The sequence below is a fragment of the Necator americanus genome, chromosome III (genome assembly GCF_031761385.1).
Source record: "Necator americanus strain Aroian chromosome III, whole genome shotgun sequence".
Lineage (NCBI taxonomy): Eukaryota > Metazoa > Nematoda > Chromadorea > Rhabditida > Ancylostomatidae > Necator > Necator americanus.
Genome location: NC_087373.1, coordinates 1,684,095 through 1,703,157, shown reverse-complemented (window position 1 = coordinate 1,703,157; position 19,063 = coordinate 1,684,095). Strand labels below are relative to the sequence as shown.

The window sequence follows — 19,063 nt, the reverse complement described above, 5'->3', positions numbered from 1 at the left end:
AGCCACCGATGAAGTCTAATCTCTCGACTTAGCTAGAGAAAAGTGTGGTTTGGAAGCCGCATTTATTTCTGGAAGCCCTATGTTCCTTTTTTTCTCTTAGTAGCTTCAGCCTACATGTTGTAGATCCTCTAAGAGTAATGTTTAGGTTTTAGGACTCTGTCTGGCTCAGTTATCCACTTCCAGAAATAATCAACCGATTGAACGCACCCCTCCCCTTCTCTCAGCCCCTCTATCTACTTCAGTTTACCCCTTATCTGAGTACTGTAGTTCAGGCATAGTGGACATAGTTGGACGTATTTCCCCACATTCTGAGCTCTCAATCAATGTCATCAAATGTCATAGTTTTCAGTTCTATCGTACAACACAGGAGTTTTCTGAATGACAAAACTGCGATATGGCGCAAAATGAAAATCGAAATACTTGAAGGAACTGTTTGGGACGTCAAGACGTCAACTACCATTAAAATACAAAAGATTAACAAGAAAAAGATGAATGTTGAGTCCAGTTTGGACGGTAATTGGACTTATAGGTTACATTTGGGTCCTGTCTGGACATTTTGCTGAAATCGTCGAACAGACAAGAAAAACAATGGCAATCTTTCTTACTGAATATGTTCTAGTGACTAGGATTAGGAAGATGCTTATGCTCCTGTGTCTTATCTGTGATGATTTAAGTAACAAATACAAATTTCTTATATTCTACTACATATTTTTTGTTTTGCTCCTCCGTCGTTATGAGGTTTCTTTTTGCCAAGGAACATAAGGTTAGGTGTTGTCCTGCTTTATACATATAAATACAGAGTAGTTGACGTTCCTATCCAAAATAGGACTTAGGGAAGAATCAGAGAAGTCAAGAATTTTACAATTTGCGAAGCACCACCCGTGCAGTCAGAGGATAACTGCGCCTTCCGTTCAGTGATAGGCTGCAAGTTCTGCACAGATTTACTTGAACCCTCTAAGAACATCGCACTATGATTTTGTTTTAATTTGCTTGTTTTCTTACATCATTTTGTAGCGAGATTACATTAAAATATTTGAAGGTTTTGCCTTCCATCTTAAATCCGCTGTTCCCTCTTAGCTAACTTTTTTTTTCGTTTTTTGATGTTGCTTTAGGACCTTGTTTAGGATCCTCACTTATGACCCTATTGGGGTTTTCAATCAATGATTGAATTTTAATTTCTCGATGCTTCTTTATGTTTTGATGAAGTTTCCATATTTCCTTCGTTATGTCTTTTGTGAGACGGTGGCTTAAGACGGGACTTGTTTTCAGAATCCACTCAGAACCTAGTCCTTGGCGAGTGGAAGCTGTTCACTGTAGACGTGTTGTTGTTGGAGAATGAACAACTTTTGCATCGTTTTCTGGAATTGCATACAATGGCTCGAAAAGGTTTGTGTTCTCTACAGTTTTCGCGCTCTCTTTCATTTCATTTCTTTTTTCTTTCTTTTTTTTTATACTGCTCTTCTTTTGATTTTTGTGCAGTCGGTCTGTTTCCATTCCAGTAAGGGTGTTTTTTTTTCACTGAGCTTGTTCGTAGATTTCTTTCGGAATGCACTTCTTTCCGGACTTACCATGTTTGTTATCTGGTTTTCTGCAGTATTACCAAATGAAAGATAATGGAACCAACTCCAATGTTTCAAATGAATTTTCCCCAGCAACAATGACGTATTCTTGCAGTTTTCTATTCTTCACAGTTGGGAGCTACTCGAATTTCGTAAGCGAAACGTTTTGACAACACCCAGTATTTCGAATTTGTGAACAATTGTTTGTTCTTTTCTTCTTAGTTGTCAAAGTTAACCGCTCCATTCAGTAATCCAACAAATGCGACGAAATCAACTCCTGTTACTTCGAGAATATCTTTAAGTTTTTTTTTTTTAAAGTAGATTTCTACCGTTGTTTGTGCTGTTTTTGAGCAGTCTGCTCTAGACATTCTTTTTTTTAAATAGATGTATTTGTTTACAGCAAAACGCTTCAGGCAATGCAATAATTTTTCTAGCAGGTTCAGTTCGAGTTATTATTATGTTAATTCTTAAGTTTTATTTCTCCTATGTCCTCATTACTAAGCGAGATTCCCATTTACATTTTTGTAAGTTGGAGACTGTAATACGTTGATAATTGTGAAACACTGAGCTGCCGTAAGGAATTTCAAGTACTAAAAGTAGTTATTGGAAATGTTTATCAAAGGTTGAACTTAAGATGAAGTCAAGGTTCGCCACACTAACGTTTTTGTTTCGTACATTATGGTTATTATGGATTGATTCGTTTTTTTTTTTCTTCGTAAACGGACGGAGTCAAGATCTGTTACTGATCTTGACTGCATTAACGATTTATAGTGTCGTTTTCTGTCCTGGCATTGTTCCAGCAAGGCTAAATTAGCTGGAGAACCCCTGCAGCGAGTTCATTTATCTTTATCAAAGCGGCAATCCACTACAGTAGTCCTTGTTGGACCCGTTCGGTAAGAGGCGCCGTTAGAGTTGACCTAATTGCGGTGCGACAGAATGGAAGGCCATCTCGGCTGCCTATCAGATCTTCACCGGGGTGCGGTGGGTACCCGCAATCGGCCCCGCCTCACTCAATTACGTTGCTTTAGTGACAGTTACGACTGCATCATGCGTCGTTCCTCTTCTTTTTTTTATCTCATTCGAATGTCTGTGTCTTAATCAGCTGCGCTGCGCGGAAATCTACGATGAGCGAGGAACAGAAACTAGTACTTTGTAAGTTTTGAGTAACTTCGAGGTTGAATATAGTTGTAAAAATGTAGAAAATCCATCACATTAAGAGTCAGCGGAGGTTTCTTTTGAACTGTCAATCTTTGGTCAATTTAGAATGCAGAAAACTAGTGTGAGGTCAGCACAGGAGTTAATTTTGGCTCCGGTTTCTTAAGCGACAATGGACATTTCTTTTTAATTCTTAGCTTTTTATCCATTCTAAAGCGACATAGGACATTTCTTTTTAATTCTTAGCTTTTTATCCATTCTACCTTTTTTCTAGGACTATTTTAATCGAGAGATTATTTGGTTTGCGCTTTATTTTGGATAGGTATCAATAATTATAAGTGGACAGTAGCTAAGAGACAATATTTCCACATAATTTACTAATCTCGGAACATTCGACACGTCTAAATAGCACAGTGTTGCGGTAGAACCCCTCCAGTTATTCTTCCAAAGCTTGCAAGGTCGTTGCTGGATAAATATGACAGCAGAGATCAAGTCGAAAAGGGTAGTTTCTTTATGCAGAGTTCGTTTTCTTTCTGTTCCTCAAATTTGTTGGTTCTGCTATGGTTCCTAGGACTGTGTGGACAACTGATCTAATGCTATTTTCTTCGAAATCGAGCTCGATGGTGGTTTGCTTTGAGGACGTTAAGTCGGGTAATCTTATCGAGTGGTGCGCCGCGAGTTCACCTAACGTTTGCTCTCTTGCGCACTTATGTGGTGCCCATCCGCTGTTTACGCATTGTCTCCGCCGGTTATGATGTTCTTCGATGACGATGTCTACCGATTACTGTAGCGACTTTCTTATATTATTCCAGCATGCGGTGTTTGTAATCGTAGAGTACTTCTATTTCTAATCATATATCTAATAGTGAAAATATTAATTGTTCTCGAAGTCTCCTAGACCTCTGTTCCTGGGGAGAATCTCTCGGCACCGTTCCCGCTATTCCGCAGGAAGAAGAAAAAAAAACACGGGAAATGACGGTTTCACAGGAGTAACATATGTTTTCTTATGAAGTAGTTACTCACCGGGAAAATGCTTTTGTACCAATCACATGACGGTATTCTTACCGTTTAAATGCTCTTTGGTACTGCTCTGTAAGGATAGTTATAGATTTTTTTCATTTACACGGAGATTTTTTAGATTTTATTTCTTCTTAAGTATTGTTCATCTCTTATCATTCTTTTAAATAAAAGTTTCTGGGAATAAATTCCACAACGTTTTGTAGCACTTATTTTTACGCTTTATACTGCCATAGTTTTCACACTCTGTTTGAAATTCTAGAACAACCTCATTTCTAACATGCTCATTGGTACGGTCAAAACGATATGAAGCACGGTGCAGGCGCATAAGCGGCTGCGCTCGAAGCGGTACGGCAGAGCGTAGCGGTAAGGATCTAGAGGGGACCTTTGCTGACACCTCCCTGTAGTTCGCGATGTTCGAACCTCGGTTCCAACCGCCTTCCCTCTCGCCCCGCTTTGACCTCAGCCGTTTGCGCAACTGCACCGTGTTTCATGTCGTTTTGACCCTACAATACCCTGTGTATGAATAGTTGTCTACTGTTGTTCAACTATAACTTCTCTAGAAATGATTTTTTTCCTCAATACGATGGTTCGTATGAATATATTTAGTCGCTTGGACCTCGGACATTCATGCTGGTGAGGGAGCTTTTTTTACTTAATAAAATTGTCCTGTGATTTTCAGGGAACTATTTGATTGCGCTATGCAAACGGTGATAGTTGCTATCAGACCCTTTTTGGTTTTTTGTTTATCTCGTTGTGTTCTGATCTAATTGTGATTTACTAAGTAGCTAGAGGTACCTAATACACTGATACATTAGTTCATTGCTTAAATATGTACGCTGGCTTCACAAGTTCGTAATGGGTACGAGGATAACCTGTCAAAATAATCAGGAAGTAGGTAGTAGCTATGCTTGATTTACTCCATCTGAAAAGAATGAATCTGTTGGATTAAAAACTGGATCAGTACGATCGATTTACCGAGAGTCGGTGAGAACCTGAAGCGCGACTTCATTTAAGTGACTCTACGCGGGCGACCGACGACACCGTCCACCTTATCACCGCCCTCTCAGCTCTCACGCGCTCCGACGCTTGTCGTATTGATCGCCTACGGTGGTTGTTTAGGTGTTATCTTAACACTTATCGCTTCATCATTTAACAGTTGTCAATTAAGGCTTCGGCTAAGGGTATTTCTGGGCAGCCGACCATCAAATTTAGTGGATTTTGCCCATTTTCTGCAAGAGAATGCTGTTAACATTGTTGCTCTTGCCGTTCTTCTCGCTTATGAGACGAATTGTAGGTATAATGCTAGGAAGTGGTTCCCACCCATCACTCCGATATTCAATGTATTCCGTAAGGGTCTTTTCAAAATTTGTATTTGTTTCGTTATGTGGGTTATCCTCCACCTGTTTGAGGATGTATCTATGTTTTATTCTTCTCTTCTTCATTTTCTAATTTTATTAAATTAAATTTATTTTTACTCACTTTCTGTTCATTTATTTTCTTCTATTTTCCAATTTTTAACTTGTCCAAAACAAATACGTGTTAACGTCGATCAATTTTTTGTATTTAGTAGCCCATCCAAAATTTGCCAGTTGTGATGAAAGGTAATCTTCGTATTTGTATTTTTCACACATTTTATTATTACCGTGGATAGCTAAAAGTTTGAACAAGTTCCTTGCACGAGTTTTTCCTTGCAATTTTAACTGGAAGCAGTCGCTATGTTATGGTTGCTCCAAACATTTTTTTCCGACATTAGTGCGCTTACTGAATTTTTCAGCTAGAAAAGTATGGAAATATTGCGAGTTTAGTAACACACCTTACAATCAGTTGTGTATCAGTACTGGATATTGTCAAAAATCGCTTCGTGAAATGCGTGAATGTTATTTTGCTATTCTTGAATGTTTCTAACTTTTAGCTAGATAAAAACTATTAATTCGCAGAGGCACCGACTGACACGCTGTACGTCCCAGATCCTGTAGCAACGTCGACTAATCCCAATCGTAGTTGTCACACCAAATTGTGACGTCTAACCCTTTTTGCTTTTTATTCTAACCATCTCGAATGGGCAGAGTAACGATTTTATACCAACCTTATCACCATTCTCGAGTACATATTTTTTCTTTATTTATTTTTCAGTTTTTTTTTCGGTACTAGAAGATGTTTCGTATTCCGTTAACTGATGGGATGCTAAGCGCTTTAATGTCGCCTACTCGAAGGGCCCTTAGTGAGTCACGTGACGAAATTGCATGATTCAGACTGTAAGCAAATACCGTTCTACCGCTATGGAACGTCTTTTCGTACAAACCATTGATGTCTTCTACGCGTTACTAATTTTAATATCATTTAGTGTTTAGCTTGTTCAAAAATTTTGTGTAGTTTTTAATTCCAATTAACCAACAAATTGTTTATTGAAGAGCAGTAATTCTGCAGTACAATATTGTTGTGCACCTAGTTTGCGCTATCTGTAGCTCGCCCAATTCGCGCACGCTAAACGCAGTCTTGACTTCAGTAATTGATGCGTTCGATGTACTGAGATGGCGTAACTACTTTTCGAAGTATAATGAACTTGTACACCGTAATTTTGATGATTATTTTCTGTGTTTACCGATGAGAGTACCATCTTTGCGCTAAATTGTTGATCCGCAATCTGTTTTCATTGAAAGAGGTACCCCTCTACGATCTCGCGTACGTTAATCCGTGGTCATACAAATCGATTAAAACTATTGAGAAGCGCTCCAGTGTGCTAACGCTTTTTATCACCTTCAAATGGATAGCTTTGGTTGCAAGACACTATGTATTCACATCAGCAGTTCGCTCTTTCATTGTCACGGTAGTTCACTGAAGAGCTAAGACTCAGTAATTGACCTTCGGAATTTTCCTTAAAATGTAAAAGATTGTTGCACATCCCTTTTTTTCGGAACGATATTTTGTGTTTTCCATATGACGGACCCTTTTCATTGTTTTCGTACCTGTCTCGCGTACGTTAATCCGTGGTCATTTACGGCTTCTCCATCCCTCTGATGTTCACTTTAATTATGCGGGTAATTAGGCGCTTTACCTGCGTGTCTGATATCCATCTGTGCTCCTGCACATTTCTATTTCCGTTCGTCATTGCAGGTTAATTAGAGCCGAGACACGCGAGATATTACGAGCCAGCCGGTTGCCTACTCGCCAATACAGTAATCCCCAGCTGCTCCGCCCCAGCTGATCACCTTGGCAACGTGAGTGAAACCAGGAGAGTGGAGAAGAGAGTGTGAACGAGCCGAGCCCCTCGAGTCTCGTACTCTCACTGATTTGCAACGCACAGTCGACACGAAATGGTGAGCTCGTCGTTTTTTGCCTTGTTTCAAAAGTATTTCTCTTTTAAAGTTTGCGCTAAGCTGATACCATTAGATTAAAAGAGTACAGACAGATAAATATGGTTCGTCAAAAGGGAGCGAGTAGGGGATGGGACTCTAACAGAAATATTGGTTGGGTGACAGCTAGCACAGTTTCAGTCGCGAGTTTTACACTCACGATGGTTTCGGAATTCCTCACTTTTAATCTTTCCCGCTAGCGATTTCTTGCGGAACTTCCCCAAGACTTTACTACTAGAACATGAGTGGTACCAATAGAGGAACAGCGATTTCCTTTCGGTCTGCAAAATAACAGCTCGTAGAGAACTGATAAGATAAGAAGGATTTCATTTGTAAACACAAAATTTTTGTTCAATATTGTTGAAAGAAGCAAAAGTGTTTTAATCCTACGTTGATTGTTGGAAGCCACTTCAAAAAACAATTTTTTTTTGCAAATAATAAACGAAACACAAACAAAGAATATTAAACAATAAGGAAAGAATCGTAGAGTTATGGTGATGAATGCACTTTCCAGACCTCAAAGGATCCGAATCACAGTTACCTCGATGAGCTACTTTTTGCGAAATTTGCCGAGTTGGATCAGAAAGTGGCATTGTTACGCGAGGAAATGGATAGTATAGCCATGCTACTGGAAAGAAGAAAGAGGTCGGTCCTGTTATTGAATTTTCTCAACTGCTTTCGCCTTTTTATTTTATAAGCCATTTATTCAAATTTTTGGCATCTGTCGTATGATGACAAGGGGAGTACGGGTTTTTCGTTGTTGTTGTTGTTAAATGAAAACAGTTTTTTGTATCTGTAATCTGACATGACATGACATCTGTAATCTGGCATGACATCCATCTGCTGAGTTTTTGCTTCTTGTGCAAGTAAATTTGATAAAGTGCACTTAGTTCGCTTCAAAAAATGTTTGTTAATGTTGTAACTCGTGTAGAGTTGAGTATTTGCAGTACTGGAAATGCAGTTCAGTTGTGTGTTTGCTCTTTCACTAATGCTTAACTAATTACCAAATGGTTTAATTGCCTTACGCTAGTGTTAGATAGCTATTTTTTGTACTGCTCCAGATTTTGTATCTTCACCACGTGAGTGTAGTAGGGCCAAAACGATGCACTTACGTAGCGGTTAGGAACCAACGGGATCCTTAGTAGATCCATAAATTGCTACAGTTCGCGATGGCCCCACCTCCATTCCAATCGGCATCTCCACCGCGCCGCTTCGACCGCAGCCGCTTACGCAACTGTCCATGCTTCATGCCGTTTTGACTCGACTATATATGATGACGCCCCGCACCTAATCTTTGTGTTCTGTAGCAACTCAATTCACAGAGCTGGTTGCTGTGTGGGGACCTAGTCGTAACTTACCTAACGTAACTAACGTGACAAAATTTGATCAAATTGATACTGAATTGTTGAATTTGAGATGGATAGAAAGGGACATGAAGTAAATGGTGGATTTTGTGTTGATCATTGTCCATGTCCAGTTACCAGTTACCAATAAAAAGGGTTGTCCACCAATTTGCTTTGATGGCAGATGCTTGTCGTATCGTAACTCTGTATCGCTAACGCTTTCATACTTTTTAAAGAAAGTTCTGTAGATACACGGAGAATTTGATGTGCTTATTTAGTATTCTTATTAGTATTATATTCTTATTAGTAATCTTTTTTCTTGGTAAACTTTAAGTTTTCGCTCTTTGGAAATGCGCGATGGCCATCAGTTAGCGCCAGTGGGGTAAGCAATGTATGAATATTTCTACGATCTGGGCTCCTTACACTCCATGCGTGCTCATTATTAATCAAAATTATTGCCGTGTTAGGTGAGGGGCGGGGGCGAAGCAACGTAAATGGAATGATGTTATAGAACTTACCATCCTAACAGAGACTATATATTTATGGGGATGTTTATACCGAAGATAAACGAATGAGATTACATTCTGACCAACAGAATAGACAGTTACGTCCACTTGTTGGTCATGCGCGTGCAATCAACGTCAAATGAGCACATTTTGATTGTCAATGCATACCAAAGCATGAAATAGTTCTTTAAGAAGTTGCAAATATGACTAGAATATGACTTTAGCTGTTCAAAAGAAGTTTATTATTTTTACATGTACATGTAGCTAGATATGTATTGAAATATGTTTTCAGAGCAAGAGATACATCGCTATCGTTCGCTAATCAAATCATTCGTAGAACTGATCGCCTCCCTCAATGGGCGCCGTTAGAGACATGGCAGGTAAGTCCACAGCCGACAAAAAGGGAGCATATCCTAAACTGCTAGCGTGCCGTCGTAATCTGCTCTCATTCAGGCAGTTGCCGTGCAATCAACCCAGGAGAGCTGTCCTCCAATTCTAGCATGTGGTGTCGAAGCTGAAAGTCAATTGTACAGTGCTGAGTTACCAGTTGAACACGATCAGGTGCCTCAATTTTTCATCAGGTTATCCAGTACGGACATACTGGTACAAGCAATAATCGGTTTCCAGCCACTTGGACCATATCGACGCGATGCGGCGAACATCACTTCACGTTTCACGTTTCACCCTTACAGTAGGGCGACGAACAATGAGCGGGCAGCCCTGTCATTGCCTGCGACAGTGAAAGTGTTAGTGAAAAAAGTCAATTGTTTAATGACGTGTTTTTGATTAAAGATCTTTTAAGGAGCACTTCACAAGCGTTTGCTATGGATAGTCCCGGTGGAATCATGGAAAGTGTGAGTTGTTTGCATGGAAAATGATGCCTAAATGAAAGAATGAGTGATTTTTAGCCCAGTTATCTGGAACTGCTTGCGGAATTCGAAGATCGCCTTGCTAATGCTAATGCGCAACCTGTGAGTTCAATTTTATTTTCTGTTCTACAATATTTCTTTTCTTTTGTTATTGTTTGCATCTCTTTGGAATGTTTGATGTGACGAGAAGTATAATAGCGATTTTCACCTTCTTTGAACTGTCTCCTTTGCTAATCACGATTAATTTTGGTTTCACTCGTAGCACTTCCAGAATAGAACTAAATACTCCTTATTCATAGATAATTTTGGATCATGACGATTGTGCAGAGGATCCACCGTCAGATCCTGACGACAATATTGGAGCTGTTGATGATGATTGAACAGCAGCAGGATCAACTGTGAGTCTTTTCCCGTGAGAAAAGCGATTGTGTGCAAACCAATGTCCACAACATGATGTATTTATTATCATTTTCATAGTTGCGTTTGTTCGCTTTGCATCCAAAGAATGTGTAATCTGTTTGTTGTTGAGTAATGGAAAAAGGCAGATATTTGAACTGTTTTCTTCTTGTGGCCACTGGGGTGGAGGGTCGATGACAATTGTTAGAATGTCGGGAATTTGTTTTGTGATCTTCGGTGAAGCATGAGGAATTCATTCCATTATAGTACCAGATGACATTGACAACCCTCTCTCATGTATGTCACTTGTTTCAGTTTTCATTTCCGGTAGAGTTTCTGTTTCTGTGAAATGTCATTTTTATTTCAAGAGTCTGTGTCATTTTGATTATTCTGTTCACTGTATCATTTTTTTTTTTACTATTCTGATCGAGCATTTATGTTCGACTGCTGTTGACTAGCTGGTTGGCAAAATGATTCTACGGCACAACTGTGATGCGGTTGAGTTGCGTGCGACCGGCAACTGCTGCACGTGCGCGCGAAATACGTTGTATCCCACATATCTGGTTGGTTTCGTTGGTGATTCTGTTGTATTGATACAATTCAGTAGGTTTGTTCAGAAGTCTAATATATGTTCTAAATAAACAATACGTGAAAAATATGTTTATCTATTTTTCCTTTGAAAAAGGAATCATTATTACATGAATATTGAAGGAACACATGCATAGTCTACGCTAGAAAACGTGTGAAGATTATAGAAACGGAAGAATCCTAAAGTGACGTCATCAAAACAGTATCAGAAACCACTAATTTAAGACACAGAGACAGAGGGGATGTGGACCACGCTAATGTGAATCTAATCAATCGACGTATTGATTGGTAAGAAACATTAGTTCATGGTTCTGGCTCTGTATTGCTAACTGTGAATTAAGTACGGATTATTCTGACGGGAATTTTGAAATAACGACTAGAAAATCGATAATCCTACAACATGACTTTTAGTACACGTGTGGGGTTCTTGACTAGTTACCAGTAAGTTTTGTTCAAAGATCGGATGAACATCGCCGAATTAGTGGTTTGACTCGTTCCCTCTTGTACGCTTCAACAATCACCGCATAATCGTACATGGTCGTAGTGGTAGTGCTGACATCGTAGTGATCCGGTAATCTGAATACCGTAAAAGTCAGCGATAGGCGGGGTTTATTATAACTTTATAAGGCGAAGGGATTACAGTACTTCATGAAGAATCCAACAAAAACTATGGTACTTATTACTATGATTCTTAAAACAGTATAAATGATGACCATTCTCCTTTTGTTTCTCTAAATTCCTATAATCAATTTACTGGAATCATTCTTACCTGTACACTTTTCGAATACGCTTCAATCGTTTCGTGTTCTCGTTGTAACGACTGATATCTCTGAAAGAAAAAAAAAAGTTTAAAAAAATGGGTGAACTGGAATTGAGCACTGTATGCAGAAGAGCGATATTGATTCTATCACACGTTATTGGTCACTGCTTGGAATTTCAGCAGCAGCAGGTCTGTATGTGCTGCTATGCTGTATGTGAGTAACCACTACAAATTGTACAAGATTTTTTTAAAGTTGCTTTCCTTTCAAACGGGTCAACAATGGTGACGAACGATGCTAGTCGTATTTATCGATTTTTGGCTACGCATGCTACGAAAAATTCGTGACGCCGGAAAAAAAAACAAAGGAGAGATTGCTCACAACAAAAACCTCCAAAAAACGCGCAGAAATGAATGGATCAATTATGGATATACTGGGATTCCAATTATTCGACTATGCTGTTATGCTCGGAGATTTTGTCGCCTGGTGTCGCCAGCGCTCGTCCGGACCTGTCATACCTGGATGCAATAAGAACAATGGCGTTCAGCTTGCGATGTACTTCGATTTCCAGTCGCCAGAAACACGTTGAGCCAAGTTCGGCGTCATGCGACAGCCCCATACTCCAACTATAATTGCTTTCGGCGATTCGTTCAAACTTCTTCGTCTGAAATGGTAGATGAATATCGATTGATTGCTGCCAAGCTTCACGTCAGAGTTTTGATCTTCTGCTCCCCCTGTTACAATATGCGTTATAATCATTCCCCGACGATTTTTTCCGACGCAAATTCTCAGTTTTACAAAGAACGTCGTCACATGTCGCATACTTTTGTAACAGTTGTCCAGGAATCTTTGACTTTGCGTTTTGCTAAGGTCAAATGTGCTTGGAATCCCGTTTTCACGAAAATCCAATCGAAAATACACGAAAGTCATGAAGGATACATCCGTCTGGTTCAAAATGTTCGTTTCGAATGGTCTTTTTTTTATTGCTCCGTCTGGACTCAGTCCACCATGTGTGAAGAGCATAAACGACTTAATAAACCTCATGTTAATGTAAAGGGTACTATTAATAACTTATTCTGGCTTAATTAATTTATGAACCCGATCGATCGATAAACCAACCGTGCCGTTCTTTTCGCCTGTTCCACCTTTGTTGAACGGTAAGCATACGAGGAATTTGTCTCGCGTGTAAGCGCCATGAGCCATCCCTAAAGTGATAGCAATTGGTAAATGTGAATAAATAAATAAATAAGAAATAGATTCCATAAGTAAGATTGACCGATAAGAAATCTGATCGGCGTAAAGGACGAAGATCATTATTTCGGCTTTACAATACAGTGACGTCAAAAAACAAAAAAAACTAACCGTCGGTACAAAACGGCCATGACCACATAAAACAACGTTCCTCGACAAGACTGTCGGCTTCTGCTTCATCCGCTACCTGGAAGTACATGGGATTTTCGATGGACTGGCGGATGGGCTAAAATCCCTACATTTTTCAAATAACTTGCTAAAACTACTCATTGTTACTGATTTATTTCTTCTTTTGACAAAAATTGAAAATAAAATGAGCTCTTATATCTGGTTAATCTGTAAACCTAGTAGCCAACATCACCCTAGTCAGGCTGACTAGGAACTAGGCGAATTGGCTCGATCAGTGATGATTCTTTGACAGAATTTTTTTTTTGTCTTGATTCCATTAATTTTTTGACACCTTTTTTTTCTAGAAAAGCCACAGTTTTACAACAAAACTCACTTTATTATTATTCAGGTCGAATTTTAATCGGAATTTCTTGGAATGTGTAAGCATCGTTTCGTTGAGAGTACAAGAGCGTTTTAGTGTCATCCTCTGAAATTCCACTGTTAAAATGAGCCGCCTATATAACATATACGATAAGGAAGGTTTCAGCGTTTCACTCGTTCGAAAAGCCATCTAATAATCGAGAAAACTCGTAGGAACCGAGTTACGAATGAGAAAATAAGCAATGAGGAAGAGAAAGTTTCTTCTGGGGAGGAAGTGGATCTATTGTTGAGCCATTGTTTACCAGTTGCCTCTATCAACATAAACAACAAAATCTTTGATTGGTGCAGAGAAGTCGGGAAGAGGTGGGAGACGTAGAGTACCGATTTTGAAAGATCAAATATCGGTGAGCATCCGATTGTCGATGTTGATCTCAGGAAGATTTTGAATCTACTGTAGATGTAGTCGAGTCAAAATGACATGAAGCACGGTGCAATTGCGTACCGTGCTTGTAGTTGTGAAACGGTGCGGTGGAGGCAGCAGCTGGAACCGCGATGGGACCATCGCAAACTGCAGCGATGGGTGGTGCCAGCAGAGGTTCCAGGACGCCCCTAACCGCTACGCTCCACCGCACCGCCTCGAGAGAAGCCGCGTACGCGATTGCACCGTGCTTCATGCCGTTTTAACCTTACTGTAGCTATGTCTAGCCAGGGCAAAAGGCAGACCACGTCAGGGCAGAGATGCAGCGTGCAGGCCGCTCTTCGTTGTAGGACCTTTGGTATGTGGATCTAAGCAGCATATGATTTCTGAACTCTATCACAATAATGAGCAAAGTGCACAGAAGTTCGAGCTCTTGAATTCTTACCCAAATCTGCATGCCTGGGGTAAAATTCGGAAACTGCGCCCTTATTTCTGGAAGTAAGTAACTAAATCACTCGGGATCCTAAGACCCAAACATTAAAGGCATCACTCCACGAATCTGAGGTGGTACTGATTTCATTTGGAGTATTCGTATACGGGATCGTAGATTATGGAGAAGGGGGTGATTCCGTCCATTTCTTCCTAACTGCCGTAGAAAGCGGCCCGGAAGATACGGCTTCGAGCGTTCCGGAGCGCTATTTTCTACAAGTTCGATTGCAGCGCGCCAGCTAGAGGATCCATGATATGGAAGCTAAAGCTAGTACTAAGAGAAAGACCCCCCATGTCTGCCCATTAGGAATGTGATGCGATCGCTCCACCTCTCTGCCCACGCACCCATTTGAACATCTGTGACTATACAGCAGTTAAGCAAAGAGGGATACTATAAAAACTAGCTGTTATTTCTTGGACCTACATTATGGGGTCGATGACGTCATACGTCATCGGTTTCTTTCCGTTGTTTCCAGCAACATTTTATGCTTTGCCGATGTTCTTCGACCTTAGTCGTATTGCCGCAATCAGTTGTCGCCGACAAACAAAAATCTTTGTAATTTGAGAAGTTCGTTGAGGCGAGAAGAACAGGAAAAGAGATGATACTTATCTCTGGAACTACACAAGGATGACAGCCACTGACATTAAGCTTAGATCACATTATACGGTCATATTTCGAATATCGATAATTATTCGATAATAATTAAGTTTGTTAAAGGCAAAAAGTTTCGCAAAATAAACAAACACAAGGGAAAATATGGAGAAGCTGGCGAATACGAAGATAGGATGAATTTTACTACTTACCATCATGTCACATGCGACTGATATATGAAAATTAACGTCAAGAACACGAGATCCGTCAGCGATCGCCGTAGGGACGCGGTCTGAATCCCTCCTTCCGAAATCCTACTTATTTTAAAAGATAAGTCCGCTCATTCGTTCTTGTAACGTTGCTACAATCACTTAGATCAAATACATGGATCAAATACACTGCCACCATCGCTTGGATCTATTTAGACCGATGTTTATGAATCTATTACACCGTATTCAGAATCTCTACACTCAATTCTTTATACGTACATCCTACCCATGACAAAAAATAAAGGTAAACAGGTAGTTATTACAGTAACGGAGAGAATAGGACGATGGATCAGCCAGATAACAAAATGTAGACTAAGAAAACCTCGCAAAAGCACGTACGACACCTATCGTACCTTTCCGTGGTGGGACCCGACCTTTTCGACCAGTAATGACGTTGACAATAAGCGCACATATTTGTGGACAAGCTTGCCGCTAGCGACAAATGTGTAAAGCACGGGAAAAAATGATATGCAGAACAACGAGCTTATTTACACTAGCACTTCTTTCAACCGTGCTGCTTTTGTGACATGCACGTGCATGACGCGTTAACAGTACGAAAAGAAATGCTGAACTCGGGTGTAATTTCTTTTTCTTTTAACTAGAAAAATGTCGAGAACTAAATTATAAGCTAAGCATCTGTGAAACGATACACAGATGGAGAAATAAGAGATGAAAAGTGGAAATAAGGAATGAAAAATAGGTTAGGATCGTATCGATCGATATCGACCAATAGTTAGCATGGTACAAAATAGTAGTAGTAGTCGCCAAAGCCACCGCATGTGCCCGAATGGCCGGCCGAGTCGTCCACGGCAGCTGAGATCATTACACATAGCTAGCGAATCCAAGACAAAAAAAACAAATCTCATTCATTTCAGTGATGTCGCCCGAGTAACGACAAAAAAGAAACGATTTCCTCATCACACACGACAAATAAATCCAGCATAGGAGATCAGTATTGATCGACTTACAAAATAGTCCCAAATTCGACCCTCCTTGAATCTTGGCATCGTAGAGTTTAATTGTGAAGTACTTTTTCTTCTTACAAAATAGTTCTTCCATGAGATAAAGTTCTGAAAAGTCTTCTCGACTCGCTACATCAGATGTTCGTCCAGTAACAAAACAAAAGAAAGAAAAAAAAACAAACAAACAATTGCCGGCGGAATTTGAATGGATGCAGCAAATCCGGGCGTGAACACTGCGCGATCCTTGACCTTTCTTGATCGATTCGTCGGGTCGATATCGAATTCTACAATCGATTATATTGTCCATCGACATCGATAGTAGTGTAGCGCACTCGGTAAGAAGTCCCTCTGCGGCAGTAGCAGGGCGATCGGAGGTTCGAATCCGCCCTAGTGTCATCAAAGGCTTTCCTCTCTCTGGGGTCGATAAATTGGTACCAGAGTTGTCTGGGAGGACAAAAACACTGACAAAGACACCGGATAACCTACACAAACCATTTTATAGGCTAGTCACACGTTTTTTAGTTGACATCAAACGATTTCGAATTGAAGTGAACGCGGTCGCGGATCCCAAGCGGATTGATACGGTAAAGAATTTATCGTTTACTTTAATGAAAGACATTTGTATAAAGTACTATATATTGTTGCAGAGGTTATTTTATGCCATTTCTAAATTTGTTCATGAATTTTAATTTAGATCGCCGTTTTCTAAAGAATCTATTCTGAATTGAAGTGAACGAGGTGACGCAGGTCTCAAGCAGATTTGTGTACGCCAAACATTTTGTCCCTTTACCTTGGCCACTTTATCTACATATCCATATGAAAACAAGAACAAACGTAAGAGTTTTTACTTCTCAAAATGAATACAAGATCGAAAATGACAGAATCTACGCGATCAACGAGTAAATCTTTCCGATACGCTACATCAGATGTTCGTCCAAAATCAATTGTTGGCGGTATTCAAATTCTTCCAGTTCCATATCCGGCATATTTGGTGGAAGCTGAAGCAGGATTACTCGAAAAGAACCAAAAACCAAACCACACAAAAAAAAGCTCCAATAATAACAAAAATATGACTTACACCAGTCAATGTATTATCCGAGTCCTCATCTTTGCGTGTACGCTTCTCTGAAAATCATAGAATCTTCAATCCACAGGTGGAGATACGTTTCCGGCAAAGATTTCCGTCCCCTCGCATGCTACGTCACGACCAACGCGCTGTGGCTGCGAAGCGGTCCGCGATCATGCTTTTCCTCTTCACGTGACGGCCACGTGACGCGGAAGAAAGCAATATTTGACGGAAACTATACAGAAACTTCGCCTTTTTTTGGTGGATTATTGTAATCTCTCAAGAAGAACGAGTTTTTCGAGTTTTACACTCACAAATGACCGTAATCCCACAAACTGGCAACCAGACTGACGCTTACTTTTTCCAGTTGATCCTTTAAGATCCGATGGAGCTACTGCCTGTGGGGTCTTTATCGGTTGAATAGGTCTGAAATTACGAACACCTCGTAAGTGAAATCTTCATGGGACCCAGTGGTAACTGACTGATCAACGATTGGTTCGGGTGTTTGTAGCGCTTCTTGTTTTCCCTTTTCACCTTTCCGTTTTTCCTGAATCGACGAATTGATCCATAGATGGAATGTTCTCGAAACCGTCATGAAATGCATACCTTTTTGCTTTTCCCTTTGTAATGTACACACATCAAAATAGTGACTCCGCCAATTTGTGACCGCAAATTCTACAAAATGAGGCTATACTGAGGGAAAATGGCTACGGCTTCTCACTGGAAAACACTGATAAGGCGGATGGTGGTTGATGTACTAGTAAGGTTTTTCTCTATGAGGAACGCGTTTGGTGTAGCGGTTGGGATCGAGGTGGGACCATCGCTAGCTTCACTCGATCGGCGGCGACGAATGGTGCTAGCGAGGGTCCCGTCCCGATTACAACCGCGCCGCTTCGAGCGTAGCCGCTCACGCAACTGCAACGAGCTTCAGGTCGTTTTAATCCGACCATAATTCCGTCGTTGGTGATGCTAACTTCATTTTTTTAAACTCTGATTTGAGTTTACGGGGCTGAATTGACACAGAGTTCGAGGAATCTCGGAATAAACTGTGCGTATCCCAAAATACTTGTAAATCTCCGTGTGAAAATCGGTGCTCGGACATCGCATCTGTATTTTTCGATTGTGCGAGTCATTCTATAACTCGTTCATTAACCTCTACGGCTTGGAACTAAAGATCCATAGTAAGGGAAATGGCCAAGAAGAGGCATTTTATCTTTATTCTTTGCTGTTAATATCGTCTGTGGTCCATTCGGGTTAAGAGGGTTTAATGTAGTAGTTTAACTCATTTTCTAAAGATTTAAATCCTATCTCATAAAGAAGCGACAGACAGTGACATCCAGGCGAGAAACACAACGAAGTCCGGCAAGTCAAACTATTTGCAGGGAACTGGCGCTAGTAATTAGTATCCTTCCTCGTTCAATGACCACCACATTCTGGAATTTACTGGAATTTCAAAAGTTTCAATAGTTATTTTGTGCTTCGATCAATGTCAATATCGATTTTCGATACCAGTTATTTGTCAACTTCAGTCGCGTAACGAACGTATTTATGGTCGACGCGTGATGTGTTCAAGTAGGAGCGCGCGATGCGCTTTCGATTGGAGCACAACAAAGGAGTGGATACGAACTGCGCGTTAGGCGAGTGCGTTGCGACAGACGCGTCGCGGTCGTCCGGTTGAATATATTCTGCGACTGCTATACTTCACATGCGAATCCTACCATCGAAATTAAATAATTTCCAAAGGAAAAAATAATTGGAGAAATAATTGAAAATTTGAGGAAATAGTTGGAAAATGACTGAATAAAAAATAAAAATAAATAAAATGAAACGACAAAAAATGAAAATAATTGAAAAAAAAACATGGTTGAAAGACAAATTGAAAATTAAATGAAGAAAGATGACCCTCCACCACACTTGTAGAGTTGGAGAAGAAATAGAAAATCCGTAAAAGTTATGGATATATCACAAAAAATATTACAT

General features: G+C 40.1%; 3 protein-coding genes across 6 annotated transcripts; 2 read left to right on the top strand and 1 right to left on the bottom strand.

The window, feature by feature from the left end:
- Positions 1–404: 404 nt before the first annotated feature.
- RB195_008323 (uncharacterized protein) lies at positions 405–6,853 on the top strand (the record flags this gene model as incomplete). Its single annotated transcript, XM_064194759.1, has 3 exons — positions 405–513; positions 1,270–1,386; positions 6,849–6,853. 3 exons carry the CDS (start codon positions 405–407, stop codon positions 6,851–6,853), a joined length of 231 nt encoding a protein of 76 aa, XP_064045904.1.
- On the top strand, positions 4,974–10,185 carry RB195_008322 (uncharacterized protein; the record flags this gene model as incomplete). 2 transcript variants are annotated; one of them, XM_064194758.1, is made up of 8 exons in its annotated part: positions 4,974–5,024; positions 7,602–7,732; positions 9,229–9,316; positions 9,390–9,497; positions 9,564–9,682; positions 9,739–9,790; positions 9,845–9,907; positions 10,105–10,185. In XM_064194758.1, the coding sequence occupies 8 exons, from the start codon at positions 4,974–4,976 to the stop codon at positions 10,183–10,185; spliced, it is 693 nt and encodes a 230-aa protein (XP_064045903.1). The 2 variants fall into 2 exon arrangements, with proteins under 2 accessions (XP_064045903.1, XP_013291680.2); XM_013436226.2 differs by lacking the exon at positions 4,974–5,024 and adding an exon at positions 7,049–7,051.
- Positions 10,186–11,241: 1,056 nt separating this feature from the next.
- Positions 11,242–17,722, bottom strand: RB195_008321 (uncharacterized protein; the record flags this gene model as incomplete). 3 transcript variants are annotated; one of them, XM_064194757.1, is made up of 14 exons in its annotated part: positions 11,242–11,365; positions 11,559–11,618; positions 12,066–12,211; positions 12,667–12,752; positions 12,910–12,985; positions 13,301–13,393; positions 16,024–16,125; positions 16,204–16,301; positions 16,453–16,499; positions 16,939–17,015; positions 17,096–17,142; positions 17,442–17,509; positions 17,566–17,630; positions 17,690–17,722. In XM_064194757.1, 14 exons carry the CDS (start codon positions 17,720–17,722, stop codon positions 11,242–11,244), a joined length of 1,122 nt encoding a protein of 373 aa, XP_064045901.1. The 3 variants fall into 3 exon arrangements, with proteins under 3 accessions (XP_064045901.1, XP_013291681.1, XP_064045902.1); XM_013436227.2 differs by lacking the exons at positions 16,024–16,125; positions 16,204–16,301; positions 16,453–16,499; ... (3 more) ...; positions 17,566–17,630; positions 17,690–17,722 and having other exon boundaries at positions 13,301–13,390; XM_064194756.1 differs by lacking the exons at positions 11,242–11,365; positions 11,559–11,618; positions 12,066–12,211; ... (4 more) ...; positions 16,204–16,301; positions 16,453–16,499 and having other exon boundaries at positions 16,935–17,015.
- Positions 17,723–19,063: the final 1,341 nt, after the last annotated feature.